The following is a 23575-nucleotide window of genomic DNA, read 5'->3' on the forward strand; positions in this document are numbered from 1 at the left end:
CCTGGACCACCCCTTGTTATTTTGGGGCTCTCCTTCAAGCTGCACTTCACAAAGTAACAGAGCCCTCTAGTGGCCCAAGGTTTTAAGCTTGCAGTCCTAGCTCATCTGTCCTTGGTACAATTTGTTCCTTTCACCCACTGGGCTAGTCCAGTTTTGGATCGGTCACATGAACAGTTGTGAGGTCTCAGGTATGTTTCTGGAGTGTTCTGTCTTACACTGAGAGGAGGGATAGGGCTAAAGGTGAAGGACTTCTTAACCCCAGGAAAAGGCAAAAGCATGCTTTGGAAACCTCCCGGGGAGACTTTCCTGCCAAGGGTAAAATAAGGCCAAACCTGCCTCGAGATAAAGGGATGCATAGGACAACTTAGACCCTCTACATCTAGGGTCTTGCTAGCCAGGCCCCTTACTCATTGTAAATATTCTTCCAGGCCTTATTTAACCACAGGCTCAAGCATTGTTAATAAAAACATTTATTTTGTATTTTGTACAGAACAACCTGAAGTCTGCATTATGACTTGACAGTCACCCAGGGGTTTACAGTGTGTCCATCTCAACAGTGTGGTTCTGGGGTTTGGGGGTCCACACAAACACAGGCAGGAGTCTTGAGGGGAGATGGGGCACGGTAGGAGTGTATCTCAATCCTTTCTTACAGAAAAGGCAGTAGAGCATTCTGAGTCACTGAAAACCTGTGCGAGCGGGGCTTCTACAACAAATACTGTAATGTGAGCACCAGGGGAAGGACAGGGAAAGGACACTGATAAATAAGGGGACTCTTTCCTGTGGCAGGGGATGAGGAGGGAGCCTCACACTTTTCCCAGTCAGCCTCAGAGGCTGAAACTCAAAGACAGTCCTGTCTAATCCTGGTTCATTTCCCTGTTCATAAAGAGCTGGTACCCCTGGGACAGACCATGAAGATACCATGCGGCTCATTCCTGAGCCCCTGATCTATGCCCCAACAGATCAAAGGAGGGGAGAGGTCAGGGGGTAGTGGCTTTATATTCTATGGAAGTAAAAAGTTTAGTTCACATTATGCACTGATAAAAGGCCAAGTGACTTGGAAAGACCACAGATCTGCTGAAGGAGGTCTCAAGTAGGGACCTAGAGTTGGAGGTTCAGAGTATCCCATTTGAGGTGCAACAGACATAAAAAGTCTGGAAGGAGGTGAAGTATTAAAGTAGTGGGAAACAGAACACTCCCACATCTTAATTTTAGTGGGGCAATTTTAGAGAACTGAAGTCAAACACTGGTTACCAGTCATAACAAATGCCATGCCATTATGGTCATCCGATAGCATTAAAAAATTTGTCAAAGCATGTCCAGCTAATCAGCAGGTTTTGCTAGGTTGTGCATGGGAGAGGATCGGGGGGCTTGGTACAGATGGCAATCCAACATGATTCCTATGGAAACAAGGGACAGTGTCCTGGTTTGCTGGCCTAGAAAGGACTGGGCAGACTTGAAGCCAAAACTCCAAACTGACTACAGATTTTCCACAGCCAGATTTGACCCGAGATAGGAGGAACCTGCTTCTTAAGAGATGGTCGGAGGCCAAACCCAACCCATGCCACATGCACTTGTCCTGGTCATCCTACAGGTATCGGGCAGCCCATACCAGGAAGAGGGAAGGAGCAGGGTACAGGGAAGAGGGGCATCATTTTTGATCTTTGAAAATCTTAATTTGTACTTTAACCTCAAATGTTATTTTCAGTGCCTCAGATACAATTTAATTGTAAGTCTTTAAAGGCCCCCTGAAACAAAAAAACAAAAAGTATATACGTTTTTTAAGCTTCTTCACTTTCTGGTAGTTTCCCCTGGTCTTCCGTTTTATCCCGACTTCGAGTCCACAAACTTCATCAGACCATCAGTGCTCATGGATTTGGGCCTCTCGAGAGGAAAGCCCAGGGCCCGGCTCCAGATGAGCTGCGCCAGTATACCCAGTGCCCGTGACACCCCAAACAGGACTGTGTAGTAGTTCATCTCTGTCATGCCGTAGTACTAAAAGGAAAAGAGGACAAGACTTTGTCAAAAACATGCCAGCAGTGTCATCACAAGTCTAGGAAGATACAAAACAAGAGGCTCCTGCTTCTCCGTTTTTCTCCATGGAGTTAAGCCAGTCAGTCTTAAATAGAAACGACACTGGGAATAGCAATGAGGGTTCTGAGGAGCAGCCCCCTTGCTCTAACCAGGAACTTGATTGTCAGTAGTGTTTGGTATAAATAAGATAAGGAAGGACTCACCTGGAGCAGTACCCCACTGTGAGCATCCACATTGGGCCAAGGATTCTTGGCTTTACCCTGCTCTAAGAGGATATTGGGCACGATCTTGTATAGCTGAGCCACCAGCTTGAACAAGGGGTCATTAGGCAGGTGTTTCAGAGCAAACTCTCTCTGACAGGTGTATCGTGGATCAGTCTTCCTCAGTACCGCATGGCCATAGCCTGGGACAACCTATAAGGGTATAGTGGGGAAAGGATCATTGGTATTGTTAAGTAGCAATTCTAAACACCTTCCATCCACTGATTCACTCCTTAAATGCCTTCAACAGCCAGGTGAAATCCAGGGGCCCAGAATTCTGGGTCCCTGAGATGGATGGCACAGACTCAAGCACTTGAGCTATCTCTCAGGGTATACATTAACAAGAAGCTGGATGAAAGCAGAGTAGCTGGGATTCAAACCAGGAACTCCAAGATAGGATGCCTGCACCTCAAGTGGCAACTTAACTGTAACATTACATGAGTGCCACATAGTAAATTAAAAAACATTTCAGAGTAGACAAATATGAATAAAATAATCTCCTTCTCTAATTAGTCTAGACCTCTCTTGTCTTCTTAATTCTTCCAAACTGCAGAAATTGTGTCCTGGCTTCCTTCCTAGTTGCTCAGCATCTCAGCTTACCCGTCCGGAGTTGAGTGTATTCCAGATGTAGTCTCGTAACTTCTCATCTGACACATCCTTGCCAACTTCTTTCTGTAGCTGTGTAAGCCATACAAGTACTTCCTAAAGTGAGGAGAGGGAAAGAATGTCAATACTTATACCAAGAGACAGTGCCAAAATCAGAAGCAAAGCATACAGGTAGGAAAAACATGAAGAGAAAAAAAAGTCTTACCTGATTTGCTAGTCCATGTAGAGGCCCTGCCAGGCCATTCATGGCTGCTGCAAAGGACAAGTAAGGATCTGAAAGGGCACTGCCCACCAAATGACTGGTATGGGCACTTACATTTCCACCTTCATGGTCACTGCAGGTGAGAAGGGAAAAAGGAAAACAAATGGAGACACACTTGGCGGTTCTCTGGACACACACTAGTCTAGTTATGGGATCACATACTATGAGCCCAGAGCCAGCCCGTTACACCTAAGCTCTTGTAAAAGACATCGTAATATTATTAGCAGGTTTTATTAACTAATCCACAGACCTGGAGAGGGTCTTGGCTGATTATGCCTGTGAGCTTAGTTCTCCAATCCCAACCCCAGCTTTAATAGAAATGGCCAGAAGGGGGAGCTCGTGGAAAACCCAAAGACCACTTAAGGGAGCAGTGACAACCAGCCCACCCCAGGATTCACCTGGAAGAACCCTCTTGTCTATCATCCCTGAAGACCTTAAGACATGCTTGTCTCCTTGCTGCTGACCACTGGGTCCGCTTACCTGTGGATGGTGAGGTACAAGCGCATGAGCTCAGTGAACTGAGCATCCGTGTAGCCTAACATGTTGGTGAAATTGTGGGACCAGTCCAGTTTAGAGTCAATGGCCCCAATACTGCTGCCCTCCCGGTAAAGATTCCGGTAGATCTTTGCAGCAACACAAGGTAGCTTTGCGATCAGATCCATAGAGTCTTCATAAATCAACTGATGGGAGAAGAGCATCGTGGAGAAAAAAGGGATTAACAGCACAGAAGGTACTTTCCCCCATGGGTTATACTATTTGGTTAGAATACATTGTTCCCAATTCTTCTCTACAAAAAGATATGCAAAACCCATTTTATAGATAAGGGAACTGAGGTTCATAATATTTAAATGCCAAAGTCAAGTTTGAACTTTAAAAACAAATTTTATATATTTTTATTTATTCAAGTTTGAACTTTGATGTCTTTCCACTACTCCAAGCCTGCACTCAGTGAATGTGGTGGTGAAACACTAATTTCAATGTAATCCTGTGAGTTTTACAAATGAGGAACTTGGGGCCTGAAAGTTGTCAGGCAATTCTACATAAATAGTGCATAATTAAATTTACCCTAGGGCCCGGCAGTGTGGCCTAGAGGCTAAAGTCCTCGCCTTGAACACCCCAGGATCCCATACGGGCGCCGGTTCTAATCCCTGCAGCTCCACTTCCCATCTAGCTCCCTGCTTGTTGCCTGGGAAAGCAGTTGAGGACGGCCCAATGCTTTGGGACCCCACACCTGCGTGGGAGACCCAGAAGTTCCTGGTTCCTGGCTTCGGATTGGCGCAGCACCGGCCGTTGCGGCTCACTTGGGGAATGAATCATCGGATGGAAGATCTTCCTCTCTGTCTCTCCTCCTATCTGTATATCTGACTTTGTAATAAAATAAATAAATCTTTAAAAAAAAATTCACCCTAACAGGGAAATGAACTAGAAAGCTTGACCTTTGAGAAAGATAACAAGATATGGCAGCAAAGACCATCAAGCTCTATTCAACTAGGACAGCTAGTGGGGAGGACCTGCAGCATTGCATATCCCAGAACCAGTCCCAGCTGGCCACTCCACTTCTGATACAGTTTCCTGTTAATGTACCTGGGAAGGCAGCAGAAGATGGCCCAAATATTTGGGCCCTACCACCCATGTGGGAGACCAGAGAGAGTACCTGGCTCTTCTGGCCAGGCCCAGCCCAGGCTGTTGCAAACATTTAGGGAGTGAACCAGATGGATCTTTCTCTCTTACTTAAATCTTTTCTAAAAAGCGGTGGTAATTTTTGTACAGTGTTAACTTCTATTACTTACACATCATGAGGGTGACAAATATGAGCGTACCTCAAAATATTCCAGAAAAAAATGAAAGGAATGCTTATATTAATGAAAAAATTTGAAATCTACACATAATGAGAAAGTCTTCAGAAAGTTCAATAGAAAAAGACATTAACATGAAGAAATCACATGGGGATTTTAAAACTTTTTTGTGCAAAAATAAACCTTTTTTTCTGTGAAGGTTTTGAAGTGTCCTCATACATCAGCAGAGCTTACACACACTCCCAGAAGGTTGGCAAATCCCCAAAATACAAAATTCAAAGATTTACATTCTTCCCTTTCATTATTATTATTTAAGATTTATTTATTTTTATTGGAAAGGCAGATATACACAGAGAAGGAGAGACCAAGAGGAAGATCTTAACGTCCAATGACTCACTCCCCAGGTGACCACAATGACCAGAGCTGTGCTGATCCAGCCAGGAACTTCCTCCAGGTCTCCCACGCGGGTGCAGGGTTCCAAGGCTTTGGGCCGTCCTCGACTGCTTTCCCAGGCAACAAGCAGGGAGCTAGATGGGAAGTGGAGCTGCCGGGATTAGAACCGGCGCTCATACGGGATCCCAGTGTGTTCAAGGCGAGGACTTTAACTGCCACTAGGTCACCACGCTGGACCCTCCTTGTTGTATTATTATTTTTTAATATCTTCCATCTGTTGGTTTACTCCCTAAATGGCCACAACAGCCAGAGCTGGGCTGATCTGAAGCCAGGAGCCCCAGGAATTGGGCCATCCCCAACTACTTTCCCAGACTAATAAGCAGGGAGCTGGATGGGAAGTAGAGCAGCCAGAACACTAATGGGCACCCATATGGGATGCTGGCACCATAGGGTGGAGGATTAGCCTCTTGAGCCACAGCACCAATCTCCAAGATTCATTTTCAAAGTTCAGTAGAGGACAATATTAAATATGCAACATGTCTGGATGGCTGGGAATACATTATAGGCATTTATAATAAAGTGTGAAGCTGTTTTCTCCCACTTTGAAGCAGTCAAGACAAAGTAGTTACTCTGTCAATTTCTAAAAGATAAGTTATAGAGTAGACCTATTACCTGAATTACTTGAAGAACATTAAAATAAAATGAAAACATAAGGGCCCAGCTACTCCTGCTAGCTCCAGCTAGCTCCCTGCTTGTGGTCTGGAAAAGCAGTCAAAGACGGCTCAAAGCCTTGGGACCCTTTACCCACATAGGAGACCCCGAAAGAAGCTCCTGGCTCTTGGCTTCAGATTGGTGCAACTCCAGCTGTTGCGGCCACTTGGGAAATGAATCAATGGACAGAGAGCAATGAATACTTCTGTCTCTCCTTCTCTCTGTGTATCTGACTTTCCAAGTGGAGCAGCCAGGATTAGAATCAGTACCCATATGGGATCCCGGCACATGCAAGGCCAGGGCTTTAGCCAATAGGCTACCACGCCAGGCCCTGGCTATGAATATTCCTTTTATGATTTATTTTAAAAGACAGAGGAGAATAGGGAGAGAGCTCTTCCATCCACTGATTCTCTACCCAAATGGCCACAAAGGCCAAGGCTGGGTTAGACAGAAGCGAGGATCTTCTGGGTGTCCCTACTTGTGGCCTGGGAAAACAGCAGAGGATGGTCCAAAACCTTGAGACCCTGCATCCGCATGAGAAACCTGGAGAGGCTCCTGGCTTCAGCCATTGCAGCCTTTTGGGAAGTGAATTAGAGAATGCAATGATACTTCTTTTTCTCTCCTTTCTGTATATTGGCCTTTCTGGGAGTAAGATGAAACTGGTCTGTGAAATATTCCTCAGGAATCCTGCAGTTGGCTCACATCCTTTTCAATGTTCCAAGAGCTCCACGTACATACCTTTATTACAGTAGTTTATAGAAAGGAAATTCTCTTTAACACGTGTGTTACCACCAAATCAAATAACCACGTTCTATTCATCTTTGTAATCCTGACAACACAAAGCAAGCTTACAATGAATATCTGTAATATCTAGCAAAAATCAGAGAAGTGATTTTCCTAATAATTCTACCTTTTTCTGTCTTCACATTCAAGTCCTTGAATTCTCATCACACATCAATCACCCCACTCAAATTCCTTACCTCCCAGTACTTAGTTCGGTGGACACCCTCTGCATATGCTCGGGCAAAGTTACTTTCACTGTTTAGGGCTGTAATGGCTGCACTGAGCTGAGACATGGGGTGTAGGTTGGTGGGAAAGTTGTCCAGCATGGTGACCACATGAGAAGGAAGGGCTGCCCTCTTTGCCCACTCTTTTGAAAGCCAAGAAACCTGTGGGAAGGGAGACACTGCTCAGAACACTAGCATGGAAAAACAAAGAGGAAAATAAATAAAACAATGACATATGAAGAAAGGAAAGCATTCAACACAATCTGCAACTCAGCTGATTCCTTCCCCCTCACTATACGTCTTTTATAAATTACTACTAATAGCCAGAGAAGGATTAGGCATTGGAGATTAGAGAAAGGCAAAGAGAAGGGCTTGAGTCTGTCTGCTGTACCTGTTCCTCCGTCGGGATCTGTCCTGTTACCAGCAGCCAGAACAAGCCCTCAGGCAGGGGTTCTTCCCCACCCTTAGCTTTGGGGAGCAGCTTCTGGCACTCAGGGATGCTATGACCTCGGAAACGGATGCCCTGGGAGGAAAGTGAACATTACAACTCTGAAGTTTATTAGCTTGCAAGTTCCATTTATTTCAGACCTTTTAATCAGCTGGGTTATATCTCCACATACCTTAATTCTGCCTTTGTACTATTCACTGCTGATATTTTCAAAATGCAAATTAGGAGTTGGCACTATGGCACGGTGGGGTTAAGCTGCTACCTGTGATGCTGGTATCCCATGAGTACAAGTTCAAGTCCTGGCTGCTCCACTCCACACCCTCTTAACATGCCCAAGAAAGCAGCAGAAAATGGCTCAACTGCTTGAGCCTCTGCTACCCACATCACATGGGAGACCTGAATGGAGTTCTGTTCTCCTGACTTTGGCCTGACCCAGCCTTGGCCACTGTGGCCAACTGAGGAGTAAACCACGGAAAATCTGTCTTCTCTCTCTGTAACTCAACCTTTCAAATAAAGTAATACATCTTAAAAAGAATAAAAATGGGGGGCTGGTACTGCGGCATAGCAAACTAAGCCTATGGATCAGCTCAGCTCAGCTCAGCTCTAGCCGTTGCAGTCATTTGTGGAGTGAAGCAGCGGATGGAAGATCTTTGTCTCTCCTCTGTAAATCTGCCTTTCAAATAAAAAATAAATCAAGTCTTAAATTAAAAAAAAAAAAAGAGTAAACTTTAGTTATTCCATGTATGCCTACTCTCAACTTCTACTTCCAAAACTATGGAAGCCGGTGCTGAGCTCTGCTGTCTCTTCACTGGTCTAATACAAGGTCTGAAAAGCTCCGTGTACTGATTGTTCTATGTGGTTAGTGAGCTCAGTTGTTAGTGACTGACAGTGGCTTACCTCATCAGGATCAAGAACTGATGTCTCATATACCAAACCCTTCATGCCTCTCATGCCACCATACATCTAAAAACATCAACAAGAAAAAAAAAAAAAAAACCTTAACATTTCTATTTGCATATTTTTTTCTACTGATACCCTTAATATTCCATTCCCATCAACCAAAGTAATGAGAACAAAATCTATTACAGGGGAAGGGAATGAAAACCAATAGCTAAAAACGGCTGAAGAACCATCACGTGAGCTACTTAGACTCTAGGCCTGGGAGAAAGTCATCTTAAAGCTGCTTGAAAGGGCCTTCCTGGGTGAACTGGTGCATCAGCAACTCAGTGTGTGAACACCCAAAGCTGAGGAATTGGGAATAGGAGTAAAAACTACATTTACCTTTTCATAGGTGAATTAGACTCAGCCCAATCAACACGTTTGTAGAAATAATCTAATCTTTTATGAATACCATAAATAAAAAACATTTCCTTTTATGGGACAGAATACTTTCAAATGGTCAGTGGGGAGAACAGTACTGTTGTTGAAGTACACGACAGAGCTACTTCTACCAGCCACCAGCCACCAGCACAGAGCCCATACCATGTCCACAGTGATCTGGCCCACTACTGTCTTGCCATGCTGCTGTCTGAAGGTCTTGATTCTGGCCTGCTCCTTAGGTATCAGGTCAGTCAACACATCCTTCAAATTCTAAAAAGTAAAGTTGAAAAAGTTAGGTTTCCTGCAAAGCAGATGCCTGAAGATGGTTCTCTAGTATGCTCTAATTGTCAACCAACCATACACTTAAAATGATTAAAATTGGAGTTATCATCATGGCACAGTGAATGAAACAGTCACATTTATCACTGGTGTCCCACTTTGGAGTGCTGTTTGAGAACTGGCTACTCTACCAATGCACCTGAGAAAGCAGCAGATTACAGCCCAAGTGCTCTGGCCCCTGCCACCCATGTGAGAGATCAGAACGGAATGTTTTCTCCTGGCTGAGCCTGGCCCAGCCCCAGCCATTGCAGCCGCTTGGAGAATCAACCAGCCCAAGGCAGATCCATCTTTCTCTTCCTCTCGACCTGCCTGCCCCCTCAAATAGATAGATCTAAAAAAAAAAAAAAAAAAAAAAAGTAAAAATTTTTGATATACCTCAATAAACTGAGTAAATTATTTCTTTTTTTTTTTTTGTTCTTTGCTTTGTTTTTTTTATTTTTGTAAATTATTTCTTAACATAGTAGTAATAATAATACTTACAATAACATTAATAAAAGATACTTCTAGGAGATACTCAGTGACATGCCACCCCAATCACTTTCCAGTTTGCTAAAATCTTACCGTGGAGGAAGCACTAGCACGCCGGGCAGCAAGAACAAGACAGGATGAATTCTGGGAAAAAAAAATATATATATATATTTATACTATATATAATAATAAACAAGCTACAAAAGATTCCGAATGGCTTGGAAGGAATGACAGTCTATAGAGGGCAGCAGGTTTAACTTTGCTTCATTTCACCCAGAGCTTCACATGCAATCCTGGAAGGCTTTCTTTTCCATCTTCCAAGCAGATGTTAGAATAACATACGCATCTGGATTTAAGATTTCTAATTAGCACCAAGGAAAACAAATGAATGAAGTGATGAGTCACTCGGCACCTAGCCTCCATGGCAGTCCATTACTGCAGCCTAGGGAGAACCCACAGGCAGAGGACAGCCATTCGCAGCAGGACTACCAATCTCCAGGGAAAAACACATGGAGACAGGGCACCCAACAGAGAAACCAGCATAACACTATTCAGCAACAACAATAAATCTGTAAAATCTCCCCAAAACAGTGTTAAAAGCAAATATTAAGCTACTGAGTTGTGTGTGTGTCGGCGGAAGGCAGTAACAAGCAGTGGAATAAGGATATTTTCAGATGACAAAGGTTTTTTTAAAAATACATCAATTATACACTAGTACTAAAGGAATTTTAAAAAGGGTCCAACACAATGGCTTAACGACTAAATCGTCGCCTTGAAAGCACCAGGATCCAATGAGTACCAGTTTGTACTCAAGCTGCTCTAGTTCCCATCTAGCTCCATGTTTTTGGCCTGGGAAAGCAGTTGAGGATGACCCAGAGCATTGGGACCCTGCACCTGTGTGGGAGACCTGGAAAGAAGTTCCTGGCTCCTGGCTTTGGATCACTACAGCATCTGCCCTTGCGGCCACTTGGGGAGTGAATCTTCAGACGGAAAATCTTCCTCTCTGTCTCTCCTCCTCTGTACATCTGCCTTTCCAATAAAAAGAAATAAATTATTTTAAAAAAGAAAGATCCTCTATCCACTGGTTCGTTCCCCAAATGGCTTCAGTGACTGGAGCTAAGCTGATCTGAAGCCACAAACCAGGAGCTTCTTTTGAGTCTCCGACGTTGGTGCAGGGTTCCAAGGCTGTAGTTCATCCTCTGCTGCTTTCCCAGGCCACAAGCAGGGAGCTGGATGGGAAGTGGAGCTACTGGGATTACAACCGGCACCCGTATGGAATCTCAGCACTTTCTAGGCAAGGACCTTAACCACTACGCTATTGTGTTGGGCCCTCTTCCTTTTTTTTTTTAACGATTTAATTTTTATTGCAAAGTCATACAGAAGAGGAGGAGAGACAGAGACAAAGATACTCTGTCTGATGATTCACTCCCCAAATGACTGCAACAGCCAGAGCTGAGCCCATCTGAAGCCAGGAGCTTCTTCAGGGTCTCCCATGTGGGTGCAGGGTCCCAAGGCTTTGGGCTGTCCTCAACTGCTTTCCCAGGCCACAAGCAGGGAGCTGGATGGGAAGCTGGGCCATGGGGATTAGAATCAATGCCCATATGGGACCCTGGTGCATTCAAGGCCAGGACTTTAGCTCCTGGGCCATGGCACCAGGCTTAGGATTTTTCTGTCTCTCCTTCTCTCTGTAAAACTGATCCGCCTTTCCAATCAAAATGAATAAATCTTTTAAAAAATTATTTACTTTTACTGGAAAAGCAGGTGTACAGAGAGAAGGAGAGACCAAGATCTTCTGTCTGCTGACTCACTCTGCAAGTAGTTGCCAGCCAGATCTGAGCCCATCTGAAGCCAGGAGCCAGGAGCCTCTTCTGGGTCTCCCATGCGGGTACAAGGTCCCAAGGCTTTGGGTCATCTTCCACTACTTTCCCAGGCCACAAGCAGGGAGTTGGAGGGGAAGTGGAGCATCTGGGATTACAACTGGCACCTATATGGGATCCCAGTGCATGCAAGGCAAAGACTATAGCCACTAGGCTACCACGCTGGAAACCAAAATAAATAATTCTGAAACAAACAAAAAATATTTTTAAAATCTGAAACAAACACATAGCTCACCCACGGAGATATCAGACTGCTCCTGTCCACTCCCCCAAATGCTTGCATTAGCCAGGTCCAAATATGGGAACCAGAAACTGGGAACACAGTTCAGATTGCCCATGCGGTGGCATGAACCCAATTATCTGAGTCATCACTGCTGTTTCCCAGTGTCTGCATTAGCAGGAAGCTGTCATCAGAAGTAGGAGGTAGAACACAAACCACGGTGGGATATGGGTTTCTTAACCCAGCTTCATCTTAACCACTAGCTCAAATGCCTGTCCCAGTCCAGGAATTTCTCAAGATATTCTTCAGGAAGAAAATTATCCAGAAAAATATGTCTGAGACTCAGAAAGGCTCTCTGATTGCAAAGGTCAACAAACAACATCAATTAACATTAGAAGCTACCTTAGACAAGATTAAATTTTCTGCATTAGATTATTTTGAAGAGTCTAGAGGCCAGCACTGAGGCAATGGGGCAAGCCACTGCTAGAAACTGACATCCCACGAGCGCTCTACAGATTTCTGAAATTCTTCCCCCCTCCCCTTTTTTTAAAGATTTATTTTTTCTGAAAGGTCAGATATTTAGAGAGGAGAAGAAACAGATAAGATTTTTTTTAAAGATTTATTTTATTTTTATTACAAAGTCAGATATACTGAGAGGAGGAGAGATAGAGAGGAAGTGGAGCGCCGGGATTAGAACCAGCGGCAATATGGGATCAAGGCGAGGACCTTAGCCACTAGGCCATGCTGCCGAGCCCGAAACAGATAAGATTTTATGTCTGACAATTCACTCCCCAAGTGACTGCAATGGCTGAAGCTGAGTCAAACCAAAGCCAGAAGCCAGGAACTTCCTCCAGGTCTCCCATGCGGGTGCAGGGTCTCAAGGCTTTGGGCTGTTCTTGACTGCTTTCCTAGGCCATAAGCAGGAAGCTGGATGGGAAGTGGGGCTACCAGGATTAGAACCTGCGCCTATATGGGATCCCGGCGCGTGCAAGGCGAGAACTTCAGCTGCTAGGCTACCACAAAAGGAACCAATTTCTTGACTTCTAATCAGGCTCCCTGCTGAAGCACTTGCTGAGTAGTGAATGATGTCCCAGGTGGACCCTTCGTCCATAAGCTATCATGTTGTTGAGCCACCATCTGCTGCCCTCCAGGCAGTGTCTAGGCAGGACACTAGAATCAGTAGTAGGAAGAGGCACTGGAACACAGGCACCGTGAGAAGGGAGGTGGGCAATTTAAATTCTGCCACAAATGTTTAAATCATTCACAAGTTCACACTGATGTGTGCTCAGACACTGCTCCACTTCCCATCCAGCTCCCTGACTGTGGCCTGGGAAATCAGTTGAGGACGGCCGAAAGCCTTGGGATCCTGCACTGGCATGGGAGTCCAAGATGAAGCTCCTGGCTCCAGATCAGCTCAGCTCCGGCCACGGCCAGTCTCATGGGAAGTGAACCATTGGATGGAAAATCTTTTCTTCCATATCTCCCCCTTTCTGCCTTTCTAATAAAAAATATATCTTTTTAAAAAAGATTTATTTATTTTTATTACAAAGTCAGATATACAGAGAGGAGGAAAGACAGTGAGGAAGATCTTCCATCTGATGATTCACTCCCCAAGTGAGCGCAATGGCCGGTGCTGCGCCAATCTGAAGCCAGGTACCAGGAACCTCTTCCAGGTCTCCCACGCGGGTGCAGGGTCCCAAAGCTTTGGGCTGTCCTTGACTGCTTTCCCAGGCCACAAGCAGGGAGCTAGATGGGAAGTAGAGCAGCCAAGATTAGAACCGGTGCACATATGGGATCCCAGGTGCGTTCAAGGTGAGGACTTTAGCCGCTAGGCCACGCCGCTGGGCCCAAAACAAATACATCTTAAAAAATACATATATATCTTGGGCCTGGTATGGTAACCTAGTGGCTTATGTCCTTGCCGGTTCTAATCCTGGCAGCCCGCTTCCCATCCCTGCTTGTAGCCTAGGAAAGCAGTTGAGGACGGCCCAAAGCCTTGGGACCCTGCACCCGCATGGGAAACCAGAAGAGGCTCCTGGCTCCTAGCTTTGGATGGGCACAGCTCTGGCCACTGCGGCCACTTGGGAAGATGAAAGATCTTTCTGTCTCTCCTCCTCTCTGTATACCTGATTTCCCAATAAAAAATAAAATACATCTTAAAAAAAAAAAGTAGGTTAAAAATGTGCCATCAATGTGACACAGAAAGCTGCCTGTGATGCTGGTATCCCACATGACTACTGGTTGCTTCATTTCCAAAGAACCGGGGAAAAACAGTGTACTATGGCAGAAGTGCTTGGGGTCCTGCCACCATGTGGGAGACCTTCAGTCTGGCTAGTCCTGCCATTTAGGCCATCTGAGAAGTGAACCAGCAGGCAAAAGATCTTTTGTTCCTCTAACTCTGCCTTTCAAATAGCTAAACCAAATCTCAAAATGAAATAGGACCTACTAGCCAGCAGTAGCATCTTGGGCCTCAGACCAACCAAAAACAATTTGTTGTTCTGATGTGTCATTAGCTAGCACCAAGTCCTAAAATGAGATTCAGCCACTTCCCAGCTGTGTTATTCTCCTTATGGAATCTAACTTTTAAGTCTCAGGTTTCACATCCCTAAAATGGTAAGAAGAAAGTCTAATTTCAGAGTAGCTGGTAAACGAAGTAATTTCCATCAAAGTTACCTAGAACAGTGACTTGTGCATAACTGAGTTTAACAAACATCTGTTTTTAAGAAATATGTTGGATCACTACCTCCCATCAAAGGCCAGAATACTTTCCTGGAAGTGGAGGATCCCAGAAAAGCGGCAGGGACGCCTGAAGACGGGTTGAATGAGTAATTCCTTCCAGCTCTGCAACAGGAAGTGAATCTCCAATTTCATATCTAAGGGCCTCTAGAATGAGATGTAAGCTCTCAGAAGAAACACACGCACCTTAAGCTCTGCCAATGGAGACACCTGAGGGCTGTCACACTACCTCAGCTCCTCCCCTGACTGAAACAAGCTACTGAGTGGCCTTGTACCGTACACTCAGGATATGCTCACTGATGGAACATGCGATTCCAAAGCTGAGTCATTCTTGAACTTCCACCTACCAGCTCCTCCCCCAACCCTGGAGGTGTGGCAGCTGAGCTTGCGGTTTCTGGTCCCACACCACTTGTAGAGTCACCTTACTCCAACAGCAGCTGGCAGGCCAATCAGGCAGTCATCTCACTCAAAAGGGAGATGTTATCACAATTACCCAGAAACCCGTCATATTTTACATGGTGCTACTCGTTGTAAGAATTCCTCCAGTGGTGCTGGACCCACAGTGCAATGGGTGAAGCTCAAATCTGCAATGACAGCATCCTATGTGAGCACCAGTTTAAGTCCCAGCTGCTCCACTTCCCATCCAGCTCCCTGCTTGTGGCCTGGAAAAGCAGTAAAAGATGGCCCAAAGCTTTGGCACCTTGCACCTGTGTGGGAAGTCTGGAAGAAGCTCCTCCTGGCTCCTTTGGATTGGCTCAGCTCTGGCCATTGTCAGCACTTGGAGAAGTGAACCAGAGGATACAGGATCTTTCTCTGTCTCTCCTTCTCTCTGTAAGATCTGCCTTTCCAATGAAAAGAAATAAATCTTAAAAAAAGAAAGAAAAGCAATGTGTTGTACTAGAGGCTTCCAATGCACAATTTGCATGAAAAGAAAATGGACAAGCCCTAGGACAAAAGACTCTTCTCTCCTCAGAAGCAGGTCAGAGAACTAAAGCCATTTAACCACTGGGTTTCACAATGGTGACACTGGAAAACTGGCTTACACTACTCAGGCCACCTACTAGCCTGAATAGACTGACCCTTCATACTCATAGTAGTTTCCTTAATAATTGTATCCAACAGGAGTTATACTGGGCACAGCATGTTAAACTGCCACCTGTGATGCCAGCATCCTATACAGACTCATGACATATATTTTACTTACTTACTTATTTATTTATTTATTTATTTATTTAATTTCCGTCCTGAATGCTCTACACTTCAGACTCGCTCCCTGCTGTGCTTGGAGAAGTACCTGGACCCCTGCCATGCATAGGAAACCTAGATGGAATTCCAGGCTCCTGGTTTCTGCTTGGCTTAGTCGCGGCTATTTGGACCGCTCAGGGAATGAATCAGTGGATAAATACCCTCTCTCTTTCTCTTTGTTTCTCCCTCTCTGTGACTCTACACTTTACACAATCTTTGTTTTTTTTTTTAAGATTTATTCATTTTATTACAGCCAGATATACAGAGAGGAGGAGAGACAGAGAGGAAGATCTTCCGTCTGATGATTCACTCCCCAAGTGAGCCGCAACGGGCCGATGCTGCGCTGATCCAAAGCCGGGAACCAGGAACCTCTTCCAGGTCTCCCACGCGGGTGCAGTGTCCCAATGCATTGGGCTGTCCTCAACTGCTTTCCCAGGCCACAAGCAGGGAGCTGGATGGGAAGTGGAGCTGCCGGGATTAGAACCGGCGCCCATATGGGATCCTGGGGCTTTCAAGGCAAGGACTTTAGCCGCTAGGCCACGCCGCTGGGCCCAACACTTTAGACAATCTTAAAAAATTAATTGTGGGCCTGGTGCAGTAGCCTAACAGCTAAAGTCCTTGCCTTGTACCCACCGGGATCCCATATGGGCACTGGTTCTAATCGTGGCAGTCCGCTTTCTAGCCAGCTCCCTGCTTGAGGCCTGGGAAAGCAGTCGAGGATGGACCAAGGCCTTTGGACACTGTACTTGCGTGGGAGACCCGGAAGAAGTTCCTGGCTCCTGGCTTCAGATTGGAACTTAGCTCTGGCCACTGTGGCCACTTGGGAGTGAATCAACGGATGGAAGATCTTTCTTTCTGTCTCTCCTCCTCTGTATATCTGACTTTCTAATGAAAATAAAATGACAAAAATAACTGTACTTATCATTTTCCAACAGTCTTTTTCTAGAAGTGTACTCATTCATTCAGTGGAGAAGACCACAACAAGAGGACTACTTGAGCGGGTGGTGCGATGGCTCAATTGGCTATCCCTCCCTTTGCAAACACCAGGATCCCATATGGACACTGGTTGGTGAAGAAAAGTGTACAGGATCAGTTACTTCAGTTCCTTCTCAGGTACCAAAAGCTATTTTTTAAAAAAGATTGACTTTGGGCTCGGCAGCGTGGCCTAGTGGCTAAGGTCCTCGCCTTGATCCCATATGGCCGCTGGTTCTAATCCCGGCAGCTCCACTTCCTATCTCTCCTCCTCTCAGTATATCTGACTTTGTAATAAAAATTAAAAAAAAATAAATTAAAAAAAGATTGACTTTATTTGAAAGGCAGAGTTAGGTCCAAGCACTTAGGCCATTCTCCGCTCCTTATGTAGACCAAAAGCAAGGAGCAGCTGGGACACAAATCAGTGCCCATGGGGGCACCACAGCCAGAGGCATAGCCTGATAAGCCACAGCACCGCCCCCAAAAGCCATTCTTTCACATCTCTTAGTTCTTGGAAGTTTTGGCTCCTAGGGGTAGGACACTATAGCATGGTAGGTTAAATTTCCAACCGTGGCACCACTTCAAGTCCTGGCAGCTCCACTGCTCAAGGCCTGGGAAAGCAGCAGAGGATGGCTCAAATCCTCGAACCCCTGCACACACATGAGAGATCTGGAAGAAGTTCTTGGCTCCTGGCTTTGGATCAGGTCAGGTCCAGCTGCTGCAGCCACTTGGGGAGTGAAGCAGTAGATGGGACATCCCTCCCCATCCCACCATGGTACTCTGTAAAAAAAAAAAAGCTTTGGATCCTAATGCTTGTTCTACCAGGAATTTATAAGAAACTTTTCCTAAGGCATTTGGGGGAAAAAAGGGGGCCTAGGAAGATATTTTTGGATAAAACCTATTAAAGTACACTAATGCTCATGACATTTTTTTTTTTTGAGAGACAAAACTCCTATGTGCTAGTTCACTCCCCAGATACTCCCAGAAGAGGCCAGCACTGGTAGTACTGCTGGCCTCCCAGATGTTTCACTTTTTTCCTTTTTAAAAAAAGATTCAGTTATTTGAAAGGCAGAGATATAGAGGTAGAGGTCTTCCACGTGCTGGTCCACTCCCCAAGTGGCTACAACAGCCAGGATTGGGTCAGGCCAAAGACAGGAGTTTAATCTAGGTTTCTCACATGGGTGCAGGAGTCCAAAGACTTGGGCCACCCTCCACTGCTTTCTTAGATGCATTAGCAGGGAGCTGGATTAAAGTGGAGTAGCCAAGAATCAAAGTAGCATCCATAGGGGATGCTGGCGTTGCATGCCATAATGCAGGCCCATGCCACTCTCTAATCCAGACAGTCCAGCACTTGGGTCCTGCACCAATGTGAGACCCAGAGTCTCAGGCTCCTGGCTTAGGTCTGGCCATTGAAACCATTTGGGAAGTCAACCACCAGATGGAAGATCTCTTTCTGTGTCTCCCTCCTTCTGTAACTCTGCGGTTCAAATATATATATATGACAGCATGTTAACAGACAAGGCAAAGCAAGGACAAGTGAAATTAAGAATTGAACAATGTTGGGCCCAGCGTGATAGCGTAGCGGCTAAAGTCCTTGCCTTACACCCGCCAGGATCCCATATGGGCTCTGGTTCTAATCCTGGCAGTTCTACCTCCATCCAGCTCCCTGCTTGAGGCCTGGGAAAGCAGTCGAGGACGACTCAAAGCTTTGTGACCCTGCACCCACATGGGAGACCCGGAAGAGGCTCCTGGCTTCAGATTGGCTCAGCTGCAGCCATTGAGGGCGCTTGGGGAATGAACCATCAGAGGGGATGATCTTCCTCTCTCTCCTCCTCTCTGTATATCTGCCTTTCCAATAAAAATAAATAAATTTTGGAAAAAAAAAAAAAAAGGAGAATTGAACAATGTTAATAAAGCACTACTGGGGCTGGTGTTGTGGCATAGCAAATAAAGCTGCTACCTGCTATGCTGGGTAACAGGTGCAGAGTCCCAAAGATTTGGGCCATCCTTCCCAGGCCAAGTAGGGAGCTGTTTAGGAAGTGGAACGGCCAGAATATGAACTGGCATCCATATGGGATCCTGGTGCTTGCAAGGTGAGGATTTAGCCAACTGAGCCATGGCACCAAGTCCATATTTAAAAAAAACCAAAAAACAGAAATAGTTATTGCTAAAGTTGCTTCATTCCTGTTTAAATTTCACATCCTATTCAACTCTATCACATAAAGCATTATCAGAGAGCAAAAGAAATTAGTGTGGTGGGCCCGGCTGCGTGGCCTAGCGGCTTAAGTCCTCGCCTTGAACGCGCCGGGATCCCATACGGGCGCCGGTTCTAATCCCGGCAGCTCTGCTTCCCATCCAGTTCCCTGCTTGTGGCCTGGGAAAGCAGTTGAGGACGGCCCAGAGAATTGGGACACTGCACCCGCGTGGGAGACCCGGAAGAGGTTCCTGGTTCCCGGCTTCGGATCGGCGAAGCACCGGCCGTTGTGGCTCACTTGGGGAGTGAATCATAGGACGGGAGATCTTCCTCTCTGTCTCTCCTCCTCTCTGTGTATCTGACTTTGTAATAAAATAAGTCTTAAAAAAAAAAAAAAAAAAAGAAATTAGTGTGGCTTTTCTGAGATCCACCAAGTCTAGTCATCTTTTTGCTGTCCAGCCTGGATTCTAGAATGTCAGCCCTCCTTTCTGTTTACTTCTCCCCTACCCCCTCTGTCCTAACTGGCATGCTGTGTCCAAGCCACCACCGAAGGACTACTAAGGAACCCGGCATTATTGCTCAACTGGCTAATCCTCAACCCACAAGCACCCGGATCCCATATGAGTGCCAGTTTGTGTCCTAACTCCCCATTTCCCATCCAGCTCCCTGCTTGTGGCCTGGGAAAGCAGTCGAGGACGGCCCAATGCATTGGGACCCTGCACCCACGTGGGAGACCTGGAGGAGGTTCCTGGTTCTCAGCTTCGGATCGGCGCAGCACCGGCCCGTTGCAGTTCACTTGTGGAGTGAATCACCGGACGGAAGATCTTCCTCTGTCTCTCCTTTTCTCTGTATATCTGACTTTGTAATAAAATAAAAAAATCTTAAAAAAAAAAAGAGTTCAAAAGTTACCTGGTAGCCCTACTCTATAATTCCCAGCCCTACTCTATAAACCCAAACCCAGACTGCCTGTAAAAGATCTTTCTTTTGTGTGTGTGTGTCACAAAGTTGTGGCCCCCACAGCTCATGCTAAGCTCATAGCTGAGCATTAAATCACTTGAATAAGCAAGTCAAACAATCTCAAGGCTCTGACTGGGTTACCTCCCCAACCCAGGTGTTCCTATAATGACCCTGCAGTGCGTGGGGTGCACCAATGAAACAATGACTAGCATTTCTGTCTCCTAGCAAGGTTAAAAAACCCTTCCCAGAAAAGTGAAACTGTACCTGACCTTGGAAATCAAGGTGGGGTTTGGATCACTCCTCCCAGGTCAGGAGACAACTCCCAAGTAAAATCAATGACCAGTTCCAGGTACCCAGTAAGCTGCAGGCTAATCTATAAAGCTCAAGCAGGTACAAGCAATGCTGACATGTTCAAAGGTTTCTTAGGGTGCTGATCATTTCCCCTACTTCTCAAGAACTTTTCACTCCTGAGTTCGTGGGCTGTGCTCATTTTAAGGGTCCAAACCCTTCTAATAGCTTCCACTCAGAAGGGTTTTTTTGGTATCTCCAAAGGAGAGTGAACAGTAACGATGTCACACGGATATGGCTCTGTCCTTTCAAAAGCTTCTCAAGAGGCTTAAAAGACGGAGCTCATTCAAAAGGTAAGACCAGAGGCTTTCTGCAGTTCAGGCTCACGGTAGTGCTAGGTTCTCTGGTGTGGGTTAAGAGCTCTGGAATGAGCTAATTATAGTGTCCCCTCTTCTGCCAAAATGCTATCTAGAACTTGCTTCAGTTTCCCAAGAGGTTTGCTTACCCTGTTCTCTGGCAGTGGGAGAAGCAACAGCCAAGTAAGACAAGTCTCCCTCACACAATCAAGACTCAGGCTTGCAAGCACCCCACGGGAAATCACTTCGGCCCTGCCCACCAGGCCGCTCTCCTGCTGTCCTGCGGGTGCTGGGCTCCTGCATGCTTGCAGAAGGGCAAGTATATACTCCACGGGAAGTCAAGGTCATTCCTGGGACTGACCCTGTTCCATTATGGAGACGCCTCAGCACAGCAATTTGTTGAAAGGACCCATAAAGTGCTGACCATCGGAACTTGCAGGCACCCTCAGGGGCCAGAAGGCTTCCGACTGCTGCAACCCCCCAAAACGACGCATGAAGGGCCCCCCACCCCCCCAGAGAGCGTATGGAGACTGAATGAAGAGCCACAGCGAAACCTGGGCAAGCAGGTTGTAGGACGGGTCATGTGACCTTGGCATTACTCTCGCTAGCCAGGGACCTTGGATTCCTGGCTGTGCAATTTGGTGCAAGCACCTTTCCAATTCTTTCTCCTACCATGTGAGATATCAACCTGGTTTTACAAGATGTGCTCCACCCTTCTTAAGCTTGTCCTCCATAAAAAAGTTAGAGTCCCAAGGACAAAGAAGAACCCAAGGGTCCCACTCCTCTAGCAAAAGACTTAGATGACTGTGCTGAAGAAACGGAAACGGCAAGCTCGGGCACCGACAGCGCCCTCCCTGCTAAGCAGAAAGAGAATTGGCCATCGCCTCTGCTACGGCCTAGGGGCCCGAAGTGGACGTAGCTGCTCACACAGGCTCCCGCCCCCGCCTCCAAAACCAGAGTCTTCCCCTAACTCCAGGGGAGACCCCCTCTCCCCGCTCAGCCATGCGGGATGACAGCAGCAGAGTCCGGCCTGGCCACCCGCCCGACACTGCAGCCCGGGGCGAGCAGCCTTCACCCTGTCCCCCGGAGGCCCAAGGGCAGCGTCAGCACAGGCCAGGGCCCGGCGGCCCGCGGCAGCGTGGGTAAGGGACGGAGTTCCCCGCGCCGGACGGCCGGGCGGCCGCCTCAGCCCCACCCCGGCGCGCTCCGGCCGGTCGCTCCCTTCCCTCGCTTTTTGCTCACCTTGGCTGCCAAGAGTCGGGTGGCCGCAGTGAGTAAAGCCATGGCGGGTGAAATCCGGGATCTGGCGGGGTAGGGAAAACGGGGACCGAGAGCTGCGGCAGGTTCGCGAACCACCCGCCGTACCACCACAGGCCGCGCCGACGCTGGACAAGGTTGAAAGGAGGCGGCTGAGGGAAAGGGTAGACGAACCGGCGGCGGCGCCCAGCCCGGGGTCCTCAGCGAGGACCCGCCTCTTCCCCGGGGAACCGGCCTCAGGTTCTACCATTGGTCAGATGCGGAGGAGGGGGCGGGACTTGCGCCGTTTGACATTAGTTGGGGCGAAGAGGATTGGTCCGCCCGGTTTCGGCTCTTTCGGAGTGGAAGTCGAAGAGGGAGGGAGAGGCGGAGTAGGTGGCCAAGTGTGTGCCTGAGAACTCAGTTAACTTCCTACTTGGGCTCTCCCTTTACCCTGAACGCAAGGGGCGCGGGTGAGGCGAGGCGGGGGTGTGGGGAGGTGGTTCTAACCCAATACCTAAAGAAAAAGCCCCAGGACTTGGCCTTGGAAAGTCTTCGAAGCCAGCTCCTTGAAAATATTCTCGTAGCAGCTGCTCATCGCCCGTTCCTCCCACCCTTTGGCTTGCTTTCCTGAATCATGTCTTTGATGAATGACTTCGTGAGCGTGGAGGTGACAGCATGTGGAAAACAGGCTGTGACTGTGACGCCAGAGTTGAAATCCTTTTGAGACCAGCGGAGGCTACGGCATTCCACATACAAATAGGCCTCCATCTGTGGAAAAGAGCAAGAAAGAGGAGCCTACGTTTTCAATGCTTAGTTATGTCTAATGCCTGGCATTCCACAATCTCACAAACGTTCCTTTGACAGAAAAGCTTCCGGGGCAGGCTGGCGCATCTGCAGCTGGGTTAAAGTCTCAGCGCTGCTGCCATCACATCACCACAAATGGCCAGTCTAAGTCTACCCCGTACTTAATCGCATCACAAGATCGGGGTGTGCAAACCCACCCTGGCTTTGTGTCGTGTGGCTTCTGTAGAGCTCGAGCCTTCTCCTACGTGGCTACATGTACACTCGTCTCCCCTGTGCTCCGACCCTCCACACCGCTACCGCTCTGGGCGGACTGGAGCCCAGGACTTCTGGATATCTGGAATCTGTTGTTATCAATGACTCAACAGCAGAGGGGAACAGACCTAAAGAGCTAGGGGGATCTGATCTAGAAGCCCCAAGATCTCTCCATGTAACCCAGTAACTAAAGAAAAAAAAACTAAAAAAACATGGCAAGAACAACAAAGTTCAGAGTTCTTGATAAAGATGGTTTTATAGCGTGGACCTCAGTAAGGACAGTTGCCACCAACAAACCCAAAACCAAACCTATTTTCTGCCACCAACAAACCCAAAACCAAACCTATTTTCTCTTTCCAAGTTGCCTATAATTAATTGGCTTTGCACCTGTCAATCGATGCTTCCCGGGCTTGGGGGTCAGGTAGGTAGGCTTTAGCAAAGAGGATGCTGAAGAGACACCACATCAAAGTCCCAGAGGGGCATGGGCTTCAGCCAAATCCCTGGTGGCTTCAAAGCCTCAATGATCAATATTTGCTCCCAATTTAGCATCTCACTGAGAATTTCTTCCCAGCCTTAGGATAGTCTGACCCAGCTCCTCCCCTCTAGTTAATGATCCACGGAGACCAGTCCACTGACTGGGACCCTGACTCTCATACTCTGAAATACAGGTGGCATGCTCAGCATGAGGCTACTGAAGGGTCAGGTGTAGAGTGACAATAGGGGTAACCTATTTCAGAGCTTTAGGGATTGAAGAGAAAGTAGAGGGGGGCTGTCAGTCCCTTGATATATGGTCC

The 23575-nt window shown here is 46.9% G+C and overlaps 1 protein-coding gene across 1 annotated transcript; it reads right to left on the bottom strand.

Moving 5' to 3' along the window:
- Positions 1–452: 452 nt before the first annotated feature.
- Positions 453–21933, bottom strand: CS (citrate synthase). The gene is made up of 11 exons (XM_004589666.3): positions 21729–21933; positions 9735–9785; positions 8997–9104; positions 8412–8477; positions 7458–7589; positions 7040–7228; positions 3640–3839; positions 3103–3232; positions 2892–2993; positions 2235–2444; positions 453–1992 (listed from the first exon to the last, which is right to left on the bottom strand). Exons 1-11 carry the CDS (start codon positions 21768–21770, stop codon positions 1822–1824), a joined length of 1401 nt encoding a protein of 466 aa, XP_004589723.1. The 5' UTR covers positions 21771–21933; the 3' UTR covers positions 453–1821.
- Positions 21934–23575: the final 1642 nt, after the last annotated feature.

The sequence above is a fragment of the Ochotona princeps genome, chromosome 15 (genome assembly GCF_030435755.1).
Source record: "Ochotona princeps isolate mOchPri1 chromosome 15, mOchPri1.hap1, whole genome shotgun sequence".
In the NCBI taxonomy this organism is placed as follows: domain Eukaryota; kingdom Metazoa; phylum Chordata; class Mammalia; order Lagomorpha; family Ochotonidae; genus Ochotona; species Ochotona princeps.

What these genes read in the sequence shown, in the direction of transcription:
- CS (XM_004589666.3), bottom strand. Translation starts at nt 21,770, where the DNA reads ATGGCTTTACTCACTGCGGCCACCCGACTCTTGGCAGCCAAG. An exon ending in GCCAGATCACTGTGGACATG is followed by an intron (nt 8,478 to 8,996) that starts GTATGGGCTCTG and finishes TGATGTTTTTAG; the next exon opens with ATGTATGGTGGCATGAGAGG. An exon ending in CAGTTCTTGATCCTGATGAG is followed by an intron (nt 7,590 to 8,411) that starts GTAAGCCACTGT and finishes CTTTCCTCCCAG; the next exon opens with GGCATCCGTTTCCGAGGTCA.